A 25,760-nucleotide genomic window follows, 5' to 3' on the forward strand; every position below is an offset into this window, starting at 1 on the left:
AATCACAGAATTTGAAGCTCTACGCCATCAAGCCACAATGATTCGCAGAATTGTGCGTGAGATGTAGAAAAGAGCTAATCTCTGTGTGAGAAGGAATGGTGGCCATGTTGAGGGGCATGGGATGTAATGTTAAAAAGAGATATCCGAAAAAACAATGGTAAGTTGTGGTTATTAATTTCATTATTCCATTAATTTGTTAAGTTAATTTCTGATAAGGTGCATTGATTCTTGCAGGGTCTAAACTTGGTCCCAAGTCCAATTTACCCATTGTCTAAAAAGAATGATTACTTAGCCATCCATGACCGTGTATGCATAAATAATTATCATTTTGAAGAGGAGTATCATATATGGTTTTAAGATGTTGCTACTCACTTTGGTGTAAAGTTAACACAATCTTCACAAATTTGAAATCAAATCTTGTTGCGTTTTTATTTTATTCGCATTGTATAAACAAAGAGACCCTAATTAAAGGATGGACCCACCTTATCTGCCCACTACACATGTCTTTTTTTTCAGTCCAAACCGATTTTGTATAATGTACTTTCAATTTCTCTTAGAATCGTACGCTCTCTATTTCAAATGTGCTTTCTAATTACAAGTCTTGCAAAACGTTAAATTTTCAATCGCCCACTCGACCAAAACTATACTGTATCTCTTTAGAATACCTTTCCTGTTTGAAGTAATCTGTGTGTATAGATAGACCGCCTCCCCAATAGAGAGAGAGAAAAACACACACGCACACATTCATATGCACATACACACGGACACAACATATAATAAAGACAACTTAACACACAACAACAAAATTCATCGCGTCATTTTTAGTTGTTACAACTGAAAAAATAATGAACCAAACGAACATGCATGTATGACGTTGACGATCATATTGGTCGTTATATCGCACTAAAATGATTAGACTCTGTGCCCTGAAAATAGACATTAAAATGAAGGTGGACTATTTGAGCTCATAGTATGTTAATATGAAGGTCCTTGTATTACAGTAGTTAACATAAAGCATGCCGAACATCCCAATTACAGTTACTCATTCGGTTATTCTGTTCAAAATGATTCAAATCAGAGAGAGGTTGGCATGTCCAACCTCACATCGTGCAGAACTCTACAGAGCAGAGTTCTGTGACTGTACCATGGCCACCATGACGACGAAAGAGATAAGGGAGGGGAAAAAAGGAATCGCTTTGTAGTCCGGGTTTCAAATTGGCAACTTTGTTCGGTTGGCTGGTCAGAGAGATTTGGAGAAGTTCATTGGCTGTAGAGGGAGACTGGAAGAGTACATTTTACTGAAGGGGTGTTTCCCCATTACCACTTTGTATACATTGTACGGTAGAGACCCGGAACGAATCGGCGGTGGGGGATCTTATCGGCGGTGAGGCAAAAATCCCGCCGATTGGATCTGGGGGATCTTATATACCGGCCACAGTCCGCCGATAAGTTCCGGCGGAACTTATCGACTGGCCGGAACGGATCGCCTGTGACACCGGCGTCACGTCTCGTGGCGTGTGCAGGAGGCAACCAGGCCCTGTGCCTTGCGTGCATATAAGCGGAATTTGTGACTCGTTTCTGTACTTGTAATATTTGTTTTGTCTTTGACTAGATGCGTATCCTGGGAGGAATTATGTGGATTTTAAAACATAATGCATGGTAAGACTACTAGGCAAATTCACTGCTGCACTAGCTAGGCCAAAAGCACCAAAATCTGTTTGCGTACAGCACTACGTGTAAATGCATGTGTGGGACTACGGTAGGCAGTTGCAAAGTGCGAAACAGTGAAAACGGGCAAATGAAGTAGGTACCAGAGGCTGTAGTTTGTATGTCAGCGCTGCTGCTGTGACGTATCAAGATCATAAGCTTTCATGTAATTAGAATATAAATATTCTCTCGAAAGAAAAAGGAAAACAGGTGAACTGAGCACCATGCTCTTTCGCACGATACCCGAGAGGAGTGTGACGTCATAGCAAGGGTGGGTTGAGCGCGGCGCAACCGATGTGGGTGGTGGACGGTGATAACCGGGGTTAACGCGTTCGAAATTTGTGCGATGAGCTGAGCTGAGCCGAGGGTCGACACTCGCGCATGCGCAGTACGTAAAAACTACGTCATAACAGGGTGCTGTGACGCCTGGCTCAACGTGCAAATCGAAAAGTTTGGAGGACAGGCCGACCTGTTGTTGCGCGAGTATACTGAAAATGGCGACGCGGCTGTACTTTGAAGGACATACAGCCGCTTCCAGGTACGCGGCTACAAGGCCTACAATGTCTGCAGAGATCTTGCGGATCATTACGAGCAGTCTGGAGAAAAGGGTAAAATGTATCTGTTTCTGATAATCCCTAGTTTACATTGCACTTCCTACTGGCACTTGCTGTCGAATGTTGTCAGACGGGTAGCCATAATTATACTGTGTGTTGTGCGAAGATAATAGTCCCTTTGTTGGTATACGTACCATTGTCATTAAGCATTCACTGGGTGGGCGCTGTACTATGTATTTATATTACTCATACGTGTGCTTGAATGTTACAGTATTAATGTGTGTACATGTATCATGGAACAATGTACTACATGACTGACGTTGTCTGTTCACAATAGTGAACATCATTATCACTGTGGCCTATAACCAGTCTTTTAATGTAAGGTTACAGTTCACCTTTCCGAAGGTTCGTTGATCTGAAAATGAAATAAGATTCGTACTGTTATGCCGAGGGTTCGTTATTCCGAAGGTTCGTTTAAATCAAAAAATGAATAAAGGTTCATAATTCCGAAGGGGCGTTAATCCGAAAACGAAATATAAGGCTCGTAATTCCGAAAATAAAATAAACTTCTTTTAGTGATAAAACACGCGGCATTATATTACTTTTTATGTATCCTTGATCTTTATTGATTTCATTTTCAAATCATAGGACTACATAAATAAAAACAGTCCATTCTGGATCCAAAGTGAAACATACAAGTACAGTTGAAGACAAAATCAACATAATATTACAGTATTTACTGCCGTAATTTCTCACTTAAAGGGATCGTACAGTTTTGGTTGAGACTTAACTTCAGGTTTCTATCATTTTTTGGTGAGATAGTGAGAAACCTCTTATGAAATATGAAAGAGCATGTAATTCCATGAGGATTTCAACGTTTATTTGATGAAAATTGGTTTTGAAATGGCTGAGATATCCAAAACAGAGCGATCCTAATAAAGTGTGGGACCCACATTTTATTATGATCGTTTTGTTTTATACTTTGTTTTTTGGATGTTTCAGTCATTCCAAACCCGATTTTCATCAAATAAACTTTGAATTCCTCTCGAAATGGTAAGCTCTGTATTATTTCATAAGTGTTTTCTTGGTATCTTGCAAAAAAGTTAAAGCCCAATTTTCATCTCCACCAATACTGTGCTATCCCTTTAAAGATCAACAATCAGTGCTAAATCAACTAAAATCCCACCAATTTAACTTTAACATCAGCTATGATGATACATCTGAGTCCAACCACCAAAGTAAACAATTCTAACAAAACAATGCTTTTGCTAATATGCATTATGTTTCATTTTATGCACTTTCTGATTTGAATAAATATGTTGACAAACAAAATAACATTTCACTGGAATGTGTAAAACATAACTCATATTCCGCCTTTGAGTGTTATCAGGTACCAAAAAATGCATCATACAGCTCAAGAATGAAATCTTTTATAAAATCCCGATCAAATTCCACTCCTCCCTCCAAAACACACACACACACACACACACACACATCAACACATACCCATACGCACAATCAAAAAAAAAAAACATACACACACATACACTCCACTCGCTCAATACCGCCTCAAGTCCTGATGAAACACCTTTATATCAGTTACCAATTTACCGTGTATAATGATAAAAAAGCTACGCATCATAATGCTATAACATCATAACACTAAGTTAACAACAAATTAAAGCATTCCCTTTTTCTTCATCCCGATATTCTCTTATCTTCTCATAAACTTCCTCAATGGTAAGAATTACACCTTCATTGCGCACAGAACATAGAATGAAAACACACACATGACACCCCCAACACAAACACATGTATCTAATAAACACACACGTAACTAAGTCCTCCTCCTCTTCTATATGCCCCCTTCTACATCATCATCATCATCATCATCATCATCATCATCGTCGTCGTCATCAGGATGAACCACAGATCCTCAGTCAGTTGCAATAAAAGCAACTCGATGCAAGAATTTCACCAACCTAGGACATAGGAAAAAAAATCGCTGAAATGTGCAATTCAATCACTGTCAATGAGAGACTTCACCTCTGCTTAGCTAAATATGTGCATGATTGCCACTAGTATCATTAATTTGTGAAAAACTTGAGAGATTTCAAAATTCAGTTAGGGCTTACTAATTTCATTATCATCGGTCCAATTCTCATGACAACTCAATCACCTTGTTCGCCGGATTTTACGCTATCCAGTTTAGAGCCAAATGTGACCACAATGCGAAATTGCTCTTCAACCACTTCAAGACCAGCTCTAATTTGCACTCTCATTACGTACTATAGATACTAGAAGGCCTATATAGGATTTATTCTCACAATACAAGGTGGTTGTTTTACAATCATCCATTAGCAGATCAATACTGGTAGGTAAGAATAAAGCTGATATTTAGATAGGAACTGATCTACAAATCAGTATGACCCAAGTCCACATCCGTGTGTTATGTTGTAATGTTAATATACATGCAGCACCGCAACTGTCACATGGAATCGGGGCCCGATTTTTTTTTTTCGGTTGTTTTTATAGTCGGAAACTGAAACATGCCACACGAAAAGGCCACATGATACATTCACCTTGTTTTGGAAAGAGGATGTTAAGACGCGATTTTTTTTTCCCATGCCGTTTTATTTTCACAGGTAGCCCTTTCAGTTAAAAAACTGATTGACTAAGGGGCCTTGCGTAAAAACAACATAAAATAAAAGTTACATAAAAAAACCAGTAAAATGTAAATAATACATATTACTTACATACTGAATACAGAATTACGATTATAACAAAAATAAATTACAGGCGAAACATAATTCGCAGAGAGGCTCGGAAAATATATATTTTTTTCAATTCAATTCAATTCAATTCATTTATTTTCATTCTTCTTTTTTTTTCTTTCAACAAAAACATAACACAAGATAAATCAGGTATTACATCATAAACATTTTCCACCACTTTTCCACCAGGTTTCAAATTCGCCGAGAGGAGGAGTCGAGACACATTAAATAGAATAGCTTTAACCTCCAAACTTTGCTCTCAGACACCTCGTGGAGAGCTGAAGGGGTGAGACATCAGGCGCCTTGTTCAAAATTTGAATGCAAAACGACGAGTTCATGAGCTCGCAATGGCTCTTGTGTAAGACGAGGAGGCGATAAAAGGACTGGTAAAATCTTGCTTTAGAGACTTGTTCTGACAAGATGGCAAGAAAGCGACCAACCTGCCCAGTGCGTCTTAAATTGTTGAGACCGACATGGCGAGATGGCGAGTTTTCTGTAACCGGTAACATTAAGAGAGCAATAACTCCTCGTCTGAAAACTGGTCGCGTTGGCGAGTTGTAGCTAGTGACCTTAATTCTTAGTTCTTTATGCTACACGAAGTGACTTTAGTCATCTTCGCTCGGCATGCTTTAGCTTCCGTAACGCCGGGTTCAAATCTGTAAACTACAGAAACAGGCGAACCCCGTCATAATGAGATGGTTGGGACTCTTGGGAGTGCTAGAATGTTCTCGTTATAACGAAATCTCGTTGAAACAGACAGAGTGATAAGGAACATATTGACAGTTTTACCACTAAAGTCCTCACGTACTAAAGAAATCTCATTGTATTTATCAAATTTGTTATAAAGTGATTCGCCGTATCTTAATTCTACTTTACCTATATAGATCAAGAAGCCGTGGAAGCTCGCTACAGACGTTGGATGTGGGTCGGGTCAATACACTCAACCCCTGGCGCCTTATTTCAGGAGGGTTCTGGGGTTCGATGCCAGCGAAACTCAAATCCAGAAGGCCAATGCTCTGAAAACGGCAGAGAATGTTGCTTACAGGTTAGCTGTTTGTTTTTAAAAGCTTATATCCGGCTGTATTCGACAATACGAGGGGATACAGAGGAGCTTTTGGAGTAATATCTTGTGATTTTATTTTGAAATATTGTTGCGTTACTTTTTTTTCCATTTTCTTATCACATTATTCGAATATCTTATATCCAAGTCAGAAAAAGAAAAAGGAGAGTTTGACTCTGTACAAAGAGAGTTCCACAAAATTCATTTTCTAACAAAATGTACATGCACATTCCCTTAACCCGACACTGACATAAGGGTAATTCCCCCTGCTTTCTGAAAAAAGTCAGTCATACCCATTGAGCCATTTCATTATGTAAAAAGAGATGGAAATACATGTATATTGAATGCTCTTTGAATTTTCCTTATCGTCCATGCGCAACGTGACGAAATGTTGTAGTGTTCTCATCAAGCAGTGGCGACATCCACAGTGATTGATATCCTTTTTAGTATCATTATCTACGGAGACACCAAAACTAGGGATGGTTATTGTATAGAATTGGTTTGAATATAAGAATTCAGGTTGCGAAATACTCAGAAACCATTTCCATGAACCACGCTTCAAAGTTTATTTGATGAAAATCGTGTTTGAAATGGCCGAGTCCAATTTTCCTCAAACTTCATTGTTTTGTTTTTACTAATATTGCTGCATTCACTCAATCCACAATGTATTGTGTCTGCCTATCATTCTCATTTTAAGCGTCTCCCCAGCCGAGTCCCTTCCCGTGGACAGTGGATCTGTGGATCTGGTCCTGTCGGCCACCGCAGCCCACTGGTTCGATTTCCCCAAATTTTGCGCTGAGGTTCACCGCGTCTTGCGGCCCGGTGGGTGCCTCGCCGTGCTCGGATGTGTACAGGAGCGCTTCCCCCACCAGTGTGCCATTATCTCGGCGAAACTCATGGAAATCAACGACAGCTTTGTAAGTGCACGGAATATCATCCAGTGTATTAACCCTTTTGTCAGAAGAAGATAAGGACAGTCGTGGTGTCGATGGCTGTTCCAATAAAACGCCCTCTTCGACGGTTCACATCACATTATGAGAGGATGCCGTCGAATAAGCCAGTTCGGAGTTCTACTTTGCGTATGAGCAGAAAAAAGGTAATTGGTACCAAAACACATGATGGTTTATAAGGGGGTATCTCACCGGGCTTGAAACTAGTTCGCCACTAGTTCGCGACTCCATATTTTGCTAGTTGCAGAGACGTCTCCGCGACATCTACGAGACGTCTCCTGAAAATTACAGAGTCTCTGGGGAGTCGCAAGAAATTTAAACATGTTCGATTTTTTTTTTTTGGAGACTTTTTCCAGTCTCCGCGAAGTCTCTGAGACGTCTCCATCAGATGCAGAGACGTCGCGGAGACTAATTATATCCGCGACTGCTGAGACGTCTCCCCGATGTCTCCCTGATGTCTCCGAGACGTCTAAGAGATGTCGCCGAGACCTGCTGGAGACCAGCGTCTCAGTGATGACGATGACGGTAGAGCTAGTGATGATGCAGGAATGGTGCAGTGGTGATAGTGGTGATTATAGACAAAAGGGTGATGATGATGGTGGTTATGATGATGATGATGATGATGATGATGGTTGTGGTTATGATGACGCTGTCACTCTGTTCTCACACCGACCCAGCTCAACGACAAGGACCAGCTGGGCCCCTACTGGCCGATGACTCGCGCTGAGATGAAGGCCTTCTACGACAATATGGACATCGATTACACGGACCAAGTACGGTGAGGCTGATAGCATAGAGCAGTTTGACGCTATATAAATAGCTAAAAAAAAAAACACCATAAAAAAAAAAAACAACAACAACAACAACCAGATATATGGAAATGTATCCCCAAATTCATAAGAGATTTCAATTTGTAGAACACATGTGGAATTTAAGGGAAACAGATAATCTGTGCAAGAGTTATAATTTTCTTTCTTAAAAGTTTGGGTAAAATCTGTGTGCCGTCTTTGCTTGAAAAGAAAGCTACAAATATGACGTCACAGTATTAAAACGACCGATGTCATTATCTATAAACATAACGTCACAGGAACGACTTATATAATGTCATTATCTTGAGCTCCAACCATTGGGATCAGTCCTAAAAAAACTAACGACCCATATTAATTCCCCACCACACTGAAAATAACTATTGTGTTATATTTGTTGTCAAACATTGTCAAAGTATATTGTAGCATACTCTTTTCTTTGTCATGTCTATTGTACATGTTATGCTTTATGCACTCTTCTCTCATTCCTGTGTACTTTTTTTTATCACATGCAAAAATAAAATGAATGAATCGGAAATAAACAGAAGGTACAAAGAGAAAAAAAACAATCACATTCCTTCTACATAGTATTACTACTACTGTGTATTGGGAGAGTACCAGTCATTATTCCCTGGCTCAGAGGTAAGCTAATTGATTCCTTACCGATGTGAATGAAACTAACTAATCTTATGTCACAGAATTAAATGTTGGACTTTTGGAAGATTTATCACCGGGATGTAACATAATGAAACAGTTTCGGAACATGATGCTGAGTGTCCTTTAATGCTACATGCAAGCATTCCCTTCTTTTCACTTAATTCCAAAGACCTGCTGATATATCGATCAGACGAACGATGAATGTGGATGATTTCATCGAATATACGAAGACTATTGCAGCATCATTTCAGCATCTGCAGCGTTTTCCCGACACCGACCTCTTTGAAAAACATCGACAGAGGTAAGTTATACATACCCAGGGATACAAAACTGTATTACTCATGCATTGCCAGGTATATGAGAAGTGTGTGCATTATCTGTGCTATGTTTTCACGGTCCAAGTTAGGAGCAGGGGCGGGTCCAGGAATTCTGAAAAAGGGGGGGGGGGTGCCAAAAATATCTCTGGTGCCACTTCCGGGTTTCATCGACTGACAAGCAAAAATAAAACAAAACAAAACAAAACAAAACAAAACAAAAACAAATCAAAACAAAACGGCTTCCGTGCCCCCTTTCATTTATTTTCGTTTTATTTCTTTTGTTTAAAAAAAAAAATAGGGTGCTCTCACCCGGCGCCCCCCCCCCCCCCGGATCCGCTTATGAAGAGGGATGGGACTAATGAACAAGAAAACTGGCCGTTCCATTGTTCAGTTTGAGTGGCCCGATTTCAAAATCAATCTGCACCTTACATCTCTGCATGTTTGATTTCAGGCTCATGGCCCTTCTCTCCTCGTCGGCGGGCGAGAAGGCGTCAGACGTCAACATCACCGTGGAATGGGTCGTCCAAATGATGCTTGCTCATAAACCTGGAAACGCAGACAGCTAATTCATATCATCATGATTTCACCCCCTTATCTCTGTTACAAATATCCTTCGCGAAATGATAATGATAAAAAAAAAACCCGGACCGAAACAACGTTCGTCTGGCGTCTGGGAAGACGACACGTAAATTTAATACTAGTGTCACGAGGAGAAGTCATGAATTCGAAGCAAGTGAATTCCCATCGATGTTGCGCTACATTTTGCTTGTTTGAAAATAAATCAAACAAAGAAATTATATCGAAAGAACACATTCTATAAGATCAAGAAGGAAAACTAGGTGTTCAAATTCATGAAATCCTTCCGCCGAGGTGTTCGTGGAGCATCTGATTGACGAATTGCTCTACATCGACGTAAATGGCGTCGATGTAGGGCAATTTGTCAGTCAGTTGCAATGAAAACTAGGTGGTTAAAAATTTATGTTCGAGGTACTTAGACGCCTTGACGGAATACTCATAATGTCAAGCTTTAGATATAAAAAATAAAGTTTGACGTTAATGTTTACGATAATATACGATTCGTCTCTCACATGCGTGTTTAACAGTTGAAACAGCTGTCCTGGCTGTCTTGGACACTGTGCAGAACAACACTGGCCGCGTCGCGGATTGTGTGGCTCATAGTCGCAGACCTATTAAAAGCTCATTGATATTTTCGTACAACGCACATTACATAATGAATTGCTGTTATAATCTACTCTTTGTGAGGTAAACATACTGAAATAGCCTGAATATACTGAAATACGTATGTACACAATTATGTCTTTCGTTAGTTCGAAGAAGGCCCAATAGTATGGGTATACTTACTTGAGTAACTCAGACGCAAGAGACTTTGGGAATTGTTTCATACATTTCATTTCATCCCGTTTGATTCTTTTATGTCATAGTCATAAAATAATAAAAAGGATGTAAATATTCATAGACATGTAATAATTTGAAAAATATAATTATGCAACATATTCTCGGACACAATTCTCCATAGATATATTTAACTTAGCGAGGCGTCATGAAAGATGACAAGTGAAAGATTAGTACCAAATCCGAGCGAGATTGGAGGAATTATGGATTTATAAACAATCGTACCTGTATCCCTTGCCGTCATATGCATCATCTATAAAATGCATATTATACACATACAGTATGTATATACATTAAATGTATGATTGTACTTTTCCTTGAGTGAATACATGTATTTCTTTCTTCGAAAATCTTGATTTCGAATACTCACATACAAGGAAAAATTCTCAAGATAAGCTCAAAAAATGCTCAGGAATTATGAATTCTATTGTACTGTGCTTCGTATTATTCTTTGTACTGCACTACCGTTTGTGCTACATGATGCAGATTTTTATTCTATCTTAGTTTTGATTGAATGAGGATTCAAGATCAGCAATTACAATAAAAGGAACAAAATATAATTTGGCCACAGTCATGTCAGATGTTTTCCGACAATAGGTTGAAAAATAAACTTGTGAGTTGTTTATAAGAATGATGACAACTCAAAAGATAAGTATGGTAACAGTTAAGGCTTAATATTAAATGGGTCATCTTCCCCAGTAGAGGCGATATTTCTGTTTTTTTTTCCATCGTAACATTATTTTTTTTTTCTGAAGGAATTTCTAGAATTCCTCTTTCCTTCAAACAAAAACACAACATCAGTCATTTTAAAGCGAAGTGATAATTGAATGATGTCCTAATAACTATGAAGTGCCGCGACGTGTAGTGCTGTCTGGTCACCATTTTTCTTGGTATATACATGTATGCATATAAATGAATCTGTCGGTGAAGTTACAGAGCAATTTCTACTGAATATTCTTAATTTGAACATAACTTTAATTTTTATGGAAGCGTCATTCTATGCAGAATTGTTTTATGAACACTTTGTTTTACATAACATTGTTTGTCACCGTGGATGCCCTGAATTATACGTAACGTATCTGCTAAATCTGAAAAGCAAAAAAACTGATATGCTGAATCTTAGCTTCGTCTTGTAAAATAAACGTTCAAAGTTGTTGCATAGAATATGAAAGCGGCTGGGTTTTATAGAATAGAACTTTGGAGTTTGTGAGCACACAACGATTTGTTTGTAAAAACATTTACAATTTTTTTCAGCATTTTGATTATGTGGTAACGTATCTGTCGGAAAACTTGGCATAAAGTTGTGAGACACTGACGCAGAAAGAAAAATCATGTGGAAGTGTTGCTCTTTTTCACCTCTCTGTCCTTTTGGTGTAAGAATATAATCCTGAGGTCCAACAAAACGAAGCATGTAATGTGTAGGGATGAATTTTGACCAGATTTGATCCCCAGAAAGCACAAGACCAATGAGCAAAATTCGGCCACGTATCTGTGGTAACGTATCTGTGGTAACGTATATGGTCGATCATGTTATTATGAGAGCGATATCTACCAAATATTTCTCACTTGTACTAAACTTTAATGTTGAATCGATGCGTCATTCCGAGGAGTAATGTATAATATACAATTTGTTTGACATTGCAATATCTGTCGCAGTGGGTGGCGTGAAATGTATGTAACGTATCTGTACAAATAAAAATGTAGAAAACCGATATTTCAAACATTGTACCGTATTCTCAATAAAGAGCTGTTGCACAAAAAATCTAAGTACTTGCAATGTATGAAGTATATCCTCAGGGTTTCATATACACAGGGTCATTGCATAGTCTTGTTATTTTCGCTGTAACGCTGAAGAAACTGGTAACGTATCTGGCGGTGAACTTGGCGACAGGTTTCAAAAGGCTATAAAAAAGAAGTCAATAAAAACTTTGGAACTTTTTGAGTATTGTGATTAGCACATATTATGATATGCTCATCGTCCATGAAAATGATATTTGGAAAGTGTGTCTGTGGACGGAGAGGAGCAATAAAAGATAATTCTGAAATAGCCGGCAACACTGCGTTTTGGGGGTCTTAACGAAGTTTAACAGCAAAAGTTTATATAACAAGGCAGACAACCGCATTTGATCGTGTTTATTTTTAACAAATAAAGTCCTCTTGATATATTATAAACATTTAAATAGTATCTAATAGGTTTAGGGAACCGCGAACTGTCATGGAATGTCGGCGACACCAAAATTCCGTATTTGAACGCTTTTACTGAGAACGGGCCATAAGCTATTTTTCAATGGGTCCGTGCATAAAATTCATAACAATTTACAATTTGAAATTACAAACGAATAAAACAAATCATCATACAGTACATTAAAACAGGAAATAATCATTATATGCATACAATATAAGAAATGTTGAGCAAAATGAGAGAATCATTATAAATCATTAATACGAGGTTGTACAGCTGTAATAACATAATACATGTACAAGTAAAATCCGATAAAAAAGAAATTAACAAGGAAAAAGAAAAGAAAGAAAAGAGGAAAAAATAAACATTGCCGAAAGAAGAGCATTATGAAATACGAAAAATGTAAGTTATCAGTTTCGTTTGGCAAGTGTGTTATATTATGTGTAAGTACATTTTATGAATGTTATGGTGGATGGGGGATGCCAAGTAATAAGGGGGAGGCGGAATATCCACATAATTTTTCAGTATTTTTTTTTTCAATTCAATTCAAAATGATTTCATTTTCATAAAAAGTAATACAAGGTAATATACATAACGTTTACATGAGTACATAATATCAAAAAAAAAAAACTTTGCATCACGTAAGTTTCAACAAAACATGAATACAATTGTATAATGATATCACCTCTGGTTGGGATAAATAAACAAGTAAGCAATACAATCTTAATCTATAACTCTATATGGAAAAGAGGAATTCCCAAGAAAAGCATAGCTTGTAAAAATAAAATTTGTGAATTCTCTAGAAGGTGAGGGCATCAGCATACTCAACATCCGTCACGGACTCCATGTATAAAATTTTGATATCCTTGTGTCAGGCGAAATAATCAGAAGACAAAATACAAAGACTATCCAAGGACAAGAACAAAAGCAGGAACAGAAAATAAAACTTAAGATTACGGAAGGAAAACAAAAAGAGACAATGTCTACATTCAGTTATCTGGAAAACTCTATGGCAGATTTTCACCAAGCGGGGGAGGTACACGGGCACGAAAAGGCAGAATCCCCGTGCCCCATCAGAGTGTAAATGCCAAATGAGGTTCTGAAGCCTCCTGTAACAGCCTCGAGCAGCCTTTCAGCTCAGTATAAACAGGGAGGTGCCTGGTATAAACAGACGAAGGGTACTCTGACCAGGTCAGTATCCGTTGACCCCGGTCTTATCTTATGTCGTGAAGTGGACAGGAGGCCACAAAGCTCCAGACCATTGGACAGGCCGAACTGTTGTAGCGCGAGGAACATGGCGACGCGGCTGTACTTCGAAGGACATGCAGCCGCTTCCAGGTACGCGGCTACGAGGCCTACAATGTCCGCAGAGATCTTGCGGATCATTACGAGCAGTCTGGAGAAAAGGGTAAAATATATCTGTTTCTGATAATCCCTAGTTCACATTACGCTTACACTTGATGTTGAATAGTATCAGGCAGGTAGCCATACTGTGCGTTTTACGAAGATAAATCTCAGTACACTGTACTATAGTAGTCCTCTTTGGTAGTGTATTGTTGTTTACTACTGAGGAAGAGTGTTTACCATGTTCACAGAGTGCGCGTTGTGTTATTTGTACCTACACGTGTACTTATAAGTGTTCCAAAAACATTTCCCACTTTGATCCATGTTATAGTGCTGAAACTAAACACTTTAATACTCAGATAACACTGACATTGATTTGAGCAATAGCTGAATAGTGTACAATTTTGTTGGAACTAAAGTAATAAAAAAATGAACGCATGATTCAGTTTTATCAAATGCAAGATTTATGTAGAGAGTTTAGATTTTGCTCTATTTTCTACCCTATACCCGTATAGCTCTGTACAAAACTAACTTTGTACAGGGGCCAATTGGTGTGTATATGGGAGTGTTTGGTTAACACCCTGACAATAATCCTGAACAATGGCCAGGGCCAGGGTTTGAATATATTCATGAGAAATTCCACTGTCGCAGCTAGTCTTTATCCATCCTGAAATGTAGTGTATGCAAACACATGAAAACGTGTGCTTACTTTTTCATGTGCGTGCATTTTACTCTTTACCATGAATTCAGACTAGCAGTGCCCAGGCCAATTCGTCATGGATCACTGATGAAGCATTCATTTGCATGCCTTGGAGCAAGAGATCAGAAGAATACATTATAGTCAACAGAGCTCTGAAAAGATGGTATTCGTGGTATTCATGTCTATCGTTCTGGGTCATTGTAAGCAAAGACTCACAATTTTGTACAGAGGATCCAAATTTGACTCAAATCTGGGGCTTAACTTTAGAATTAGCCTAATCATAGATTTAAAATGAAACTGATTCATGCTTTCATTTTTAAATTGCTTCCAACAAAAATTGTACACTATTCAGCCATTAGGTCGTACATGGAGCTACAACGTTTGTAGCTCCATGCTCATATCAATAACAGGTTAGATCTGATATATAGTTTTTGAACTATCAAGGATCAAAAGGGGGATTTTTTTTTTTTTTTTTTTTGTGACACCTAGTAGTAATTGAGCTGAATGGCATTTTGTATATATACTTAAGGCTACGGTCACAACACCCAAAGTCAGCCTGCTCGGCGACAAGTCGGCGAGTATCAATAGCCAATTTCGGTCGATCATCGACCAGTGACAGACCGGTACCCGGCCGGGCATCGCTCGGTCGCAGCAGAAACTTAAATGCGGAGTTAAGATTTCGGCGGTAACCGTCCAGTTTTCACTCGCCGCCCAAAATACGCTCGGTGTCCGAGCGGCAACAACCCCGGCAACGACGTAATCGAGCAATCGCCGTCGAGCGATTTAAGGAACAAAAATATTTAAAAAAGAATGACAAAAGCACAGAAAAAAATCCAAGGGACTCGAGGGGAAGTCAAGGAGCCAGGAATAACTGAAAAGTTTGCAGGGGAGAGATAGAGACAAGGAAACTCCACCAACTTCTCCCCCTGGAAAAAAAGAAACAGGTAGCTGTCGGTAGCTTCTCATACCCGACATTTTCAGGTAGCCCACTCAGAAGAGGACTCGGCTAGCAACATGGTGGACAGTGAAGACAGGGACAGCCACTTTAGGGTGGACGAAATGAAAGCTAAAAGTTGGGGTTATATGTTGACGTAAAATAATATATGGTTTTGTTATTTCTTTATATTTTTATTTGTCTATTGAATAAAGAAGTTCTTAATAAAAAGAAATGGGAATAATGAAAATATTAAGAACCTTAAAGAGGAAATATAAACTAGAATGAAAATAAAGAAGCAAGCAAAGACAATTTTGAACATTCTAATCTAGGATTGATTACAGTTTTTCTTAAATCTTGGGTTCTCCAATTTCAGTCATGCTATTTGATTTAAAAATTTCTACTTGTTACTTATCTTTGGTTTCTCATTACTGAGAGTGATAGCATTTCTACTTCCGGTTTATCTTTATGGCGAGTTAAACTCTAACAAGCGTTGTTGTTGATGGCCCAGTCAAATATACCCAGGTAGCTCGTGAGAAGTAATATCCAACAGAGACCGACGGGCCGCTGCTGGTACGCCTATAAGGGATACCAGCAGATGTCCCACGTTTCATGATGAAATTATCACCTCTAGGCAGCCTACTTAGTTACTTGTGCATGGTTTGCCACTTATATCATTAATTTGTGAAAACATGTGAGAATTCAAAATTCAGTTAGGGCCTAGTTTTTTAGTTTTTATTTCCATTATTGGTCCAAGTCTCATGACAACTCAATCACTCCATTCGTGTGGTTATATGATACCCTACTTGTTATGATTATGCATTACATGGAGGTACATTGCTTTGAAATGTGGGGTAAGATCAAACTTGAAAAGCTGCAAAATGACCCAAGTTTGGTAAGTCGCTCATTTTCTTTCTTTAGCTTCAGATTAGAGCCAACGTGACCTCAATGCCGAATTGCTCTTCAACCAAGTTTAGCAGAAAGAACAATTTCACCCCATACCAGTAGGCCCATGTAGCTAACAATACACGAACTATATACTCACTGTTTCTATTATATTTCGTCATCACGTAGTTCGCTGTTTCTGTATTTTACCCAGATCAAGAAGCCGTGGAAGCTAGCTACTGATGTTGGATGTGGGTCGGGTCAATACACTCAACCCCTGGCGCCTTATTTCAGAAGGGTACTGGGGTTCGATGCCAGCGAAACTCAAATCCAAAAGGCCAATGCTCTGAAAACGGCAGAAAATGTCGCGTACAGGTTAGCTGTTTGTTTTTAAAATCTTATATTCGGCTGTATTCGGCAATTCGACAGGATATAGAGGAGCTTTTGCAGGAATATATTGTAATTTTAATCTTTGATATTGTTGCATGTGTTTTGTTTTGTTTTGTTTTGTTTTGTTGTTTTTTTCATTTGCTTATCACATTATTCGAAAATCTTATATCCCGGTCAAAGAAAAAGGGAGGGTTTGGTTGCACAAAATTCAACGTTTCTTAACAAAATGTACATGCACATTCCCTCGGCCCATTACTGACATAAAGGTATGATTCCCCTGCTTTCTGAAGAGGTATTGGATATGCTCTTTCATTATTGAAAAAAAAAAGAGATGAAAATATGTTGAATGGCGACATCAAGAGTGATTAATGTTCTTAGTGTTAAGTATCATCATCAAACGAGGCATCAAAACTTTAAAGGGATGGTATAGTATTTGTTGAGATAGGGATTCAGCTTTTAAGCTTTTTGCAAAATACTTAAAAACATATTAATAAACTACGATTCAAAGTTTTTTGGATAAAAATCGGTTTTCAAATGGCTGAGATCCTAATTAAAGGTGGGTCCAACCTTTTACTATAGGATCGCTTTGTTTTGGATATCTCAGCCATTTCAAAATCGATTTTCACCAAACGAACTTTGAATTCCTTTTAGAATTATGCTCATTCCATATTTTAGAAGAGGTTTCTCATTACCTTAAACAAAAATCATCTTAAAATAGGTTGGAACCGGAAGCCCACCTCGACAGAAACTATACCATCCCTTTAAAAAACTTTTGAACATATCGTCCAATTTTCCTCATACTTCGTTGTTGTGTTGCACTAAAGGGGGTATCTCACCGGGCTTGAAACTAGTTCGCGACTAGTTCGCGACTCCAGATTTTGCTAGTTGCAAAGACGTCTCCTGAAAATCACAGAGTCTCCGATTAGTCGCAAGAAATTTAAACATGTTCGATTCTTTGCGAAGTCTCCGCGACGTCTCCGAGAGGTCTCCATCAGTTGCGGAGACGTCGCGGAGACTAATTATATCCGCGACTGCCGAGACGTCCCTGCGATGTCTCCGCGATGTCTCAGAGACGTCTCAGAGACGTCGCCGAGACCTGCTGGAGACCAGAGAAACTGGTGAGAGGTCGCGGAGACGTCTCCGTGACTCTATTTGACACTGTTTGACCTACTTTAGAAACGTGACCATCTGCGTGCTGACGTCCTGCCCAGATCAAGTCAGGTGATCCTGCAACGGCTCCATCAGATTTGAAAATTTTTGGCACCTGCCATAACTCGTCTCAGAGACGTCTCCTTGGTGAGACCGTAAGCTATTTTTATGTTGGAGACGTCTCCGCGACTGCTGCGACTGATAAGTTTGAGACGTGGCGGAGACGTCTCCTTTGGTGAGATACTAGCTTAACATTGCTGCATTCACTCAATCCACAATGTGTCTGGCTGTCATTTTACTTTTAAGCGTCTCCCCAGCCGAGTCCCTTCCCGTGGACAGTGGATCTGTGGATCTGGTCCTGTCGGCCACCGCAGCCCACTGGTTCGATTTTCCCAGATTCTGTGCCGAAGTTCACCGGGTCTTGCGCCCCGGTGGTTGCCTCGTCGTGCTCGGATGCGTACAGGAGCGCTTTCCCCACCAGGTTGCCACTATCTCGGCAAAACTCATGGAAATCAACGACAGCTTTGTGAGTGCATGGAATATCATCCAGTGTACGTAACGACAGTGTTATAATAACATTAAAGGACAAGTTCACCTTCGTAAACATAAGGATTGAGAGAATGCAGCAAAATATTAGTAGAACACATCAGTGAAAGTTTGAGGAAAATTAGACAATCGATGCAAAAGTTATGAATTTTTAAAATTTTTGTGTTGGAACTGCTGGATGAGGAGACTTCTACAGCTTGTGATGTCATATGCGTACAACAGTATAAAGAAAATATTAAAAAAAAAATCAACATATTTTCACTTTTTTCGCATAATAAAAGAGCACTTGACTTGCCTCTTTCTAAAGGCAGGGGGAATGATATTACCCAGAACATATGTTAGTAACGAGTCAAGGGAATGTACACTTTTTTCAAACGATGAAATTTTGTGAAATTTTCTTTATATTTTCCTTATATTGTTGTACTCATGTGACATCATACGCTGCAGTAGTCTTCTCATCCAGCGGTGACTGCACAAAAACTTCAAAAATTCATAATTTTTGAACGGATTGTCTGATTTTCCTCAAACTTTCAATGATGTGTTCTACTAATGTTGCTACATTCTCTCAATCCTTATGTTTATGAAGGTGAACTTGTCCTTTAAACCCTCTTGTCACGGGCAAGAAGAAACCTACGGCGTCAATGGCTGCGCCAATAGAGCGTCCTCTTCGACAGTTCACATCGTACGTTATGAGGATGCCCTCGAGTAAGCCAGTTCGGGGTTCCACTATGAGCAGAAAATGGTCATCTGTACCAGCAGAGCATGTTGGTTTTTAAATTCACTGAGATAAGCGTCTGTGATGTAATAATTATGCAAGGATCCTTATAAGTGGTGCTTGCTAACACATCCACCTGACTGTAAAAGCGGTATTTCACAATATCAACAGAAAAAGTTTGTTAATACATTCAATGCAAAATAATGAAATAGATGCTTTCCAACGTGCTAATTATTGTGGATCATTCTGGTCACCTGCTCTTCGCAACATCATCCTTTGTTTGAACATGACTAATGAATTCCATAAGTTGTTACCGTGGGCAAGTGTACGCCTTCTGTCGCCATGAAAACTAGTGGAGTGCCTAACCAACTGAGAAAGACGAAAGATAATGTGTATACCCATGTGACCATGAGCTAACCCCAAACTGGCGTCTCATTGATGATTACGATGGTGATGATGACGGTAGTGATAGTAATGATGCAGGAATGATGTGATGATAGTGGTGATTGTAGATGAAGGGATAATGATGATGATGATGATGATAATGGTGATGGTGATGACGCTGTCACTCTGTTCTCACACCGACCCAGCTCAACGACAAGGACCAGCTGGGCCCCTACTGGCCGATGACTCGCGCCGAGATGAAGGCCTTCTACGACAACATGGACATCGATTACACGGACCAAGTACGGTAAGGCTGATAGCATAGAGCAGTTTGAGGCAATATGGATAACTTAAAAAAACTTATAAAAATAACGACGACAACAAACAGATATATGGAAATTTACCTCCAAGTACAAAAGAGGTTTCAGTTTGTAGAGCGCACGTGGGATTTAAGGAAAGCAGATGATCTGTGCAAAGTTTATGATTTTCTTTGTAAAGTTTTGGTAAAATCTGTGTGCCGTCTTCGCCTGAGAAAAAAAGCTACAGAATATCATGGCGTCACAGAAATAGAAAGACTGCTGTAATCAACTTGAGCTTTAAACGGATGGTGAAAATGAGGTCACTGAGCTTTTAACTTTTTGCGAGATATTAGGAAACCACATGAAATGTTACAGAGCATACAATTCTAAGAGGAACTCAAAGTTTATTTGATGAAAATCGGTTTTGAAATGGCTGAGATATCCCAAATCAAAGTAAAACAAAGCGATCCTGATAAAAGGTGGGTCCCACCTTTTTATTAACATCGCTTTGTTTTAGGGTGACACGACATTTGCTCCTGCGACAATTGCTCCGGTCTTATTTTCTCCAAGGACTTAGGGTTAGGGTTAGGGTTGTGATAGGGTTTCAGGTTTATTTTCATGTGAGGATTAGGATTAGGGTGAGGGTTACGTGTTTGAGTAGGTTTTATGTTGGGCTTAGCGCGTGCAGATATTTCCTGGGAGCAATTGTCGCATGAGCAAATGTCATGGAACCTGTTTTAGATACATGTATCACAGCCATTTTAAAACCAATTTCATCAAATAAACGTTGCAACATGACTATCCACAACTTCGGAACATGATGCTGAGTGTCATCTAATGCCACATGCAAGCATTTCCATCCTTGTCTTTCTTCTTCCTCGAAGACCTGCTGGTATTTCGATCAGACGAACGATGAATGTGGATGATTTCATCGAATATACGAAGACTATTTCAGCATCATTTCAGCATTTGCAGTGCTGTCCCGACACCGACCTCTATGAAAAACATCGACGGAGGTAAGTTACATCGAGGAGCTTCAAAAAAATTGTGTGATATGTATGTAAAGAATAGTTTTACGTATACACATACGCACATCCGATAGACATCTTGTCTTTTAGTTCTTCTTTCTATCTACGACTATCTACGGAATGTTCGTTATCAGCTGCGTAATTTAAGTTTCATAAGGAAATATTTGTCTAAATCTGCAGCTGAGATACTCATTCATGCTTTGATTTCTTCTCGGTTGGATTTTTCGAATTCATTGTTGTGTAATCTTCCAAAAAAAAGATGTCACAAAACTTCAACGGTTGCAAAATTCTGCTACCCGATTGTTAACTTTTACTAATAAGTTTGATTTCATATCACCAGTTCTCCGTTCCTTACTTTGGTTACCTGTAGAAAAAAAAAGATTATTTTCAAGATTCTGTTATTAGTACATCATTCAGTTCATTCTTTTTCTCCCGTATACCTAAGTAATTCTGTGAAAAAAATACAATCCGACACGAAGTCTACGTTCATCATCAGATGCATTGTTACTCTAAACACCCAGAGTAAAACGTGGATGGGGTGATCGTGCTTTCTCCGTTATGGGACCAAAATTGTGGAATCAGTTACCCATTCAAATTGCTGTATATCATTAATGTTTGGAACAATATTGTATGTTTAATTGGTATATGTTGTATTTCTTATTTGGTATACATTTCTTGACATGTTTGAACATGTACTTGTATAATTATGCATGTATATCTTTTTATTTTTGAAGTGCATGAGCACAAAAAAGTGGACCTGTACGCTAAATAGACACTATTATCATTATTATTATTAATATTATTATTATTATTATTATTATTATTATTATTATCATTATCATTATTATTATTATTATTATCATCATTATTATTATCATTATTTTTGTTATTATTATTATTATTATTATTATTATTATTATTATTATTATTATTATCATTATCATTTCCAAGGCAGATAAAATGGACATCACTTTCAGGCAGCGTTTGAAACAGTATGCAAGCTGATAATGCGTTCATTTCCGATGATGTAAACTGGCAGAATCATCAGTCTCATTGATTATGACTTTTTGTCTTTCCAGCTAGAAATGTCTAGAAATTCACAAGCTTGATAGGATGTCAACCTCTAAGGCAAGGTCTAAAAATGGTATGATGGAAATGTGACACTATGATAATAGCCTAGAGTGGGCGTTTCATTTGAAAGACATGTAGGGACCTATATAAATTCAAGTAGTTTTGCTCCAATCTTCAATTTAGTCTGATAGCGTTGACTATCTTGTACTTTATACAGAAACGTAATGCGGAATCATGAGATAAAACAACATATGGTTTTTTTAAAAAAATAACAGATATATGACTCTTGAGACTAGGACGAATCAATGCAAAGAAGAAGGGGGAGGGATGGGACCTATAAATGAACAAGAAAACTGCATGGCCGTTTCGTTGTGCAGTTTAAGTGCACCTAGCTCAAAATCATTCAGCGCTACATGTACACGTCTCTTCATGTTTGATTTCAGGCTCATGGCCCTTCTCTCCTCATCGGCGGGCGAGAAGGCGTCAGACGTCAACCTCACCGTGGAATGGGTCGTCCAAATGATGCTTGCTCATAAACCTGGAAACGCAGACAGCTAATTCATGCCATCATGACTTCACCCCCTTATCTCTACTGTTACAAATATCCTTCGCGAAATAATAATAATGATAACAAACCCCGGACAAACAACGTCGGTCTGGCGTCTGAAAAGACGACACGTATTAAGTCTTAGTATGATACTAGTTTCACGAGGAGAAGTCACGAAGCAAATGAATATCCCATTGATTGCCTGTTTGAAAATAATCAAACAAAGAAAATACCGAAGGAGATATGATATCAAGAAGGAAAACTAGCTGGTTAGAATAATGTTTTATGTGGTTAGAATAATGTTTTATGTACTTAGAAGCATCAACGGAATGTAAAACACCGCGATCTTCGACGCTAATGTTTACGATTACACGACGCGTCTCTCGTGTTCGACAGTGGAAACAGCTGTCTTGGACACTATGCAAAACGTCGTAGGATTATAGTCGCAGAACTTAGCTCATTGATATTTTCGCACAACGCACATTAGATAATGAATTTCTATAATCTTTTTCTCTGTGAGGCAAATACACTGAAATAGACATGCTTACTATATGAATGACGTAATTACTTTGAGGAGAGAGAACTTATACTTACTCGAATAACTCAGGCGCAAGAGACGTTGGGAATCGTTTTATACACTTCATTTCATCTCATTGATTCTTTCATGTCATAAATGATGAAATAATCACATATATATATATATATATATATATATATATATAACGAAGAATCAAGAAATAAACCAGTAATGCATTATTTCGCCAATATATAAGAAAGAATGAGTATATTGAGCAACTCAAATTTTCGGTGGCCTCCACCTTCTTCATGAGTCTCGACGAAGAATGTCGTCAAGAATGTTCTTCGACACCATTTCAATATAATCATGTAATATATGCTAGGAAACACTTTTCCATACACAAATTTGACTTAAATGCGAGGCATCATAAAATATGACCACAAGTGAAAGATTAGTGCCAATTCTGAGTGAGATTGGAGGAATAATAACAATCGTAATATTGTCTGTATCCATTGCAGTGCCCTGATATCCACCATCTATAAAAATGTATATTATACTCATTATATGCATTAATAACAGTACAGTGTATGTATATACATGATAAATGTATGATTATACTTTTTCTTGAGTGAATATTTCTTCGAAAATCGTGATTTCCAATACTCTCATATGAGGGGAAAATTGTAACGTAAGCTGAAGTAATGCTCAGGAGTTATGAATGTAATTGTCTATTGTGCAATTCTTTGTATTGTTTGTGCTTTATGATGTTGTAGATTTTCATCTTTTCTCTGATAAAATGAAGATTCACGACCAGAAAAAGAAATACAGTTACAAGGATTCACACAAATATGATTTGGCAAAAGTCATGCCAGATGTTTTTTGACAATAGGCAGAGGAGTAAACTTGTGGATTGCTTGAAAGTGATGACTCTAAAGATAAGTATGATGACGGTTAAAGCTTAATATAAAATGGGTCATCTATCCCAGAAGAGGCGATATTTCTGTTGATTTTATTTTCGAACATAATAAAACCTTCTCTCTAAAAAAATCGAGTGAAAATATTCACTCTTAAAAGAGTGAACACAAAAAAGAGTGAATTTAGAGTGAAATTGGAGTGAATTTTGAGTGAAAATGTTCATTTTCACTCGTTTTAGAGTGACCTCAGGGATCACTCCAAAATCTTCGAGTGATCCCTGAGGTCACTCCAAAATGAGTGAAATTGAACATTTTCACTCAAAATTCACTCCAATTTCACTCTAAATTCACTCTTTTTTGTATTCACTCTTTTAAGAGTGAATATTTTCACTTGATTTTTTTAGAGAGTTTTTTTTTTTTCCTGAAGGAATTGCTGCATTTCCAGTTTCATGAACAGTATATTAAAAAAATATATATGTAGTCAGTTTATAAGCGATGTGATGATTAAAACGTTAGTGATGTCATAATGTGAAGTGCCGCAATGTGTAGTGTTGTTTTGTCACCGTATCTTGTCATGTTTTGTCAGTGTCAATAACCATAACATAGTTATGTTTATTCTAAATTTGCATTTTCTCGTACATGAAAACAAGTGCTGATTATAATAATGCTTTATATCATTAGCATCATATATATATATCAATTTACTAGTAAAATAGTTTAATGAAACCTATGTAGATTAATTTTAGGTATTTCTATATTGTCTTTTTTTTTTCGAGAGAGAGAGCTCAGTTTTACAAGCTTTGCTTCTCACTGTAAACATCGCTTTACTCTAGATTTCCGTTGCAGAATGTGCAATGTTTTCTTAACATGTAATTATCCGTATATAAGATTATATTTTGTATTATATCTCATGATTTGTGTTCTTTTTTTTAATTGCTCAATAACATGAATTAAGAAATGCATACTTTGTATCATGCGTTACTTTTTGTTGATGGAAATGACCTGTATAGAACACTACTAGCATCAGAGTACGTTATTATAATTGTCGTCTGGGCGGGTTGGAGCGCGCCATCTATAGTCTTAAACCTGACAGTAGTTGTATGAGGCTCAGTCACAGAACTCGGTGTGTAGAGTTCTGTGGGCTCAGTTACGTCGTCGTCGTCGGCGGCGGAATCCATCCGTCCCGCGAGACGATGGCGTAGCACTAGGCAAAGAAGTTTGTATCGCCTTGAGTGGCTGTATAGTCCCACTCTTTATTGACAATCTCTGGAGTACATGCAGCAGATGAAATCTGATGGCGCTCAGGCTGAGGCTCAGTAGGGGCCTACAGGTGCTGGTTAAAGGGATACTAGTACACTTGATTGAGATGGGGATTCAGGTTTCCAACTGTTTTGTGAGATAAGTGAAAAACCTCTTATGAAATGTGAAAGAGCACATAATTTTACGAGGGATTCAAAGTTTATTTGATGAAAATTGGTTTGGAATGACTGAGATATCCAAAACACAGGGATCCCAATAAAAGGTGGGACCCACCTTTTATTGGGATCGCTTTGATTTACATTACTTTAGTTTTTTTTTTTTTTTGGATATCTAGACCATTTCAAAATCAATTTTCATCAAATAAACTTTGGATTCCTCTTCGAATTGTATGCTCTGTGACATTATGAGTGATTTCCTAGTTAGTATTTCTCAAAAAGTTAAAAGCTCAAACCTCATCTCAACCAATAATATACCATCCCTTTAGATGCATGTGGGTGAACATGTGTGAACACAATTTATTTTTAAATTCATGAAGAATATCGTTTTGGGCTCCCCGTTGATGTTGTTCATGAATTTGATAAATAACTCTTTCATTCACAACCATCAATTTTCTTCATAAACGTGAGGCTACATCCAGTCAATAAACTATGTATCTTG

At 38.2% G+C, this 25,760-nt stretch overlaps 3 protein-coding genes across 3 annotated transcripts; all 3 read left to right on the plus strand.

Annotated features, from left to right (window-relative positions):
- The first annotated feature begins 2,201 nt into the window (after positions 1 to 2,201).
- Positions 2,202 to 7,608, plus strand: LOC139714474 (putative methyltransferase DDB_G0268948). The gene is made up of 4 exons (XM_071626179.1): positions 2,202 to 2,315; positions 5,920 to 6,080; positions 6,793 to 7,012; positions 7,522 to 7,608. Exons 1-4 carry the CDS (start codon positions 2,202 to 2,204, stop codon positions 7,606 to 7,608), a joined length of 582 nt encoding a protein of 193 aa, XP_071482280.1.
- Positions 7,609 to 7,713: 105 nt separating this feature from the next.
- LOC139714476 (uncharacterized) lies at positions 7,714 to 9,391 on the plus strand. The gene is made up of 3 exons (XM_071626180.1): positions 7,714 to 7,823; positions 8,678 to 8,809; positions 9,277 to 9,391. Exons 1-3 carry the CDS (start codon positions 7,759 to 7,761, stop codon positions 9,389 to 9,391), a joined length of 312 nt encoding a protein of 103 aa, XP_071482281.1. The 5' UTR covers positions 7,714 to 7,758.
- A 4,113-nt stretch (positions 9,392 to 13,504) lies between these two features.
- Positions 13,505 to 22,423, plus strand: LOC139714477 (putative methyltransferase DDB_G0268948). Its single transcript, XM_071626181.1, has 7 exons — positions 13,505 to 13,828; positions 15,446 to 15,514; positions 16,498 to 16,658; positions 18,129 to 18,348; positions 19,674 to 19,774; positions 20,651 to 20,782; positions 22,309 to 22,423. Exons 1-7 carry the CDS (start codon positions 13,505 to 13,507, stop codon positions 22,421 to 22,423), a joined length of 1,122 nt encoding a protein of 373 aa, XP_071482282.1.
- The last annotated feature ends 3,337 nt before the right edge of the window (positions 22,424 to 25,760 follow it).

The sequence above is a fragment of the Diadema antillarum genome, unplaced genomic scaffold (genome assembly GCF_040938485.1).
Source record: "Diadema antillarum isolate AM-2024a unplaced genomic scaffold, OU_Dant_1.0 seq00002286_RagTag, whole genome shotgun sequence".
NCBI classification, from domain to species: domain Eukaryota; kingdom Metazoa; phylum Echinodermata; class Echinoidea; order Diadematoida; family Diadematidae; genus Diadema; species Diadema antillarum.

Excerpts from the sequence above, each read along its gene's own strand:
- LOC139714474 (XM_071626179.1), top strand. The coding sequence starts at position 2,202 with ATGGCGACGCGGCTGTACTTTGAAGGACATACAGCCGCTTCCAGGTAC. Across the intron at positions 2,316-5,919 it reads CGAGCAGTCTGGAGAAAAGG|ATCAAGAAGCCGTGGAAGCT; the intron begins GTAAAATGTATC and ends TTACCTATATAG. Across the intron at positions 7,013-7,521 it reads TGGAAATCAACGACAGCTTT|ATGTCGCCGAGACCTGCTGG; the intron begins GTAAGTGCACGG and ends GACGTCTAAGAG.
- LOC139714476 (XM_071626180.1), top strand. The coding sequence starts at position 7,759 with ATGACTCGCGCTGAGATGAAGGCCTTCTACGACAATATGGACATCGAT. Across the intron at positions 7,824-8,677 it reads GATTACACGGACCAAGTACG|ACCTGCTGATATATCGATCA; the intron begins GTGAGGCTGATA and ends TTAATTCCAAAG. Across the intron at positions 8,810-9,276 it reads TTTGAAAAACATCGACAGAG|GCTCATGGCCCTTCTCTCCT; the intron begins GTAAGTTATACA and ends GTTTGATTTCAG.
- LOC139714477 (XM_071626181.1), top strand. The coding sequence starts at position 13,505 with ATGCCAAATGAGGTTCTGAAGCCTCCTGTAACAGCCTCGAGCAGCCTT. Across the intron at positions 13,829-15,445 it reads CGAGCAGTCTGGAGAAAAGG|GTAGCCCACTCAGAAGAGGA; the intron begins GTAAAATATATC and ends CGACATTTTCAG. Across the intron at positions 16,659-18,128 it reads GCAGAAAATGTCGCGTACAG|CGTCTCCCCAGCCGAGTCCC; the intron begins GTTAGCTGTTTG and ends TTTACTTTTAAG.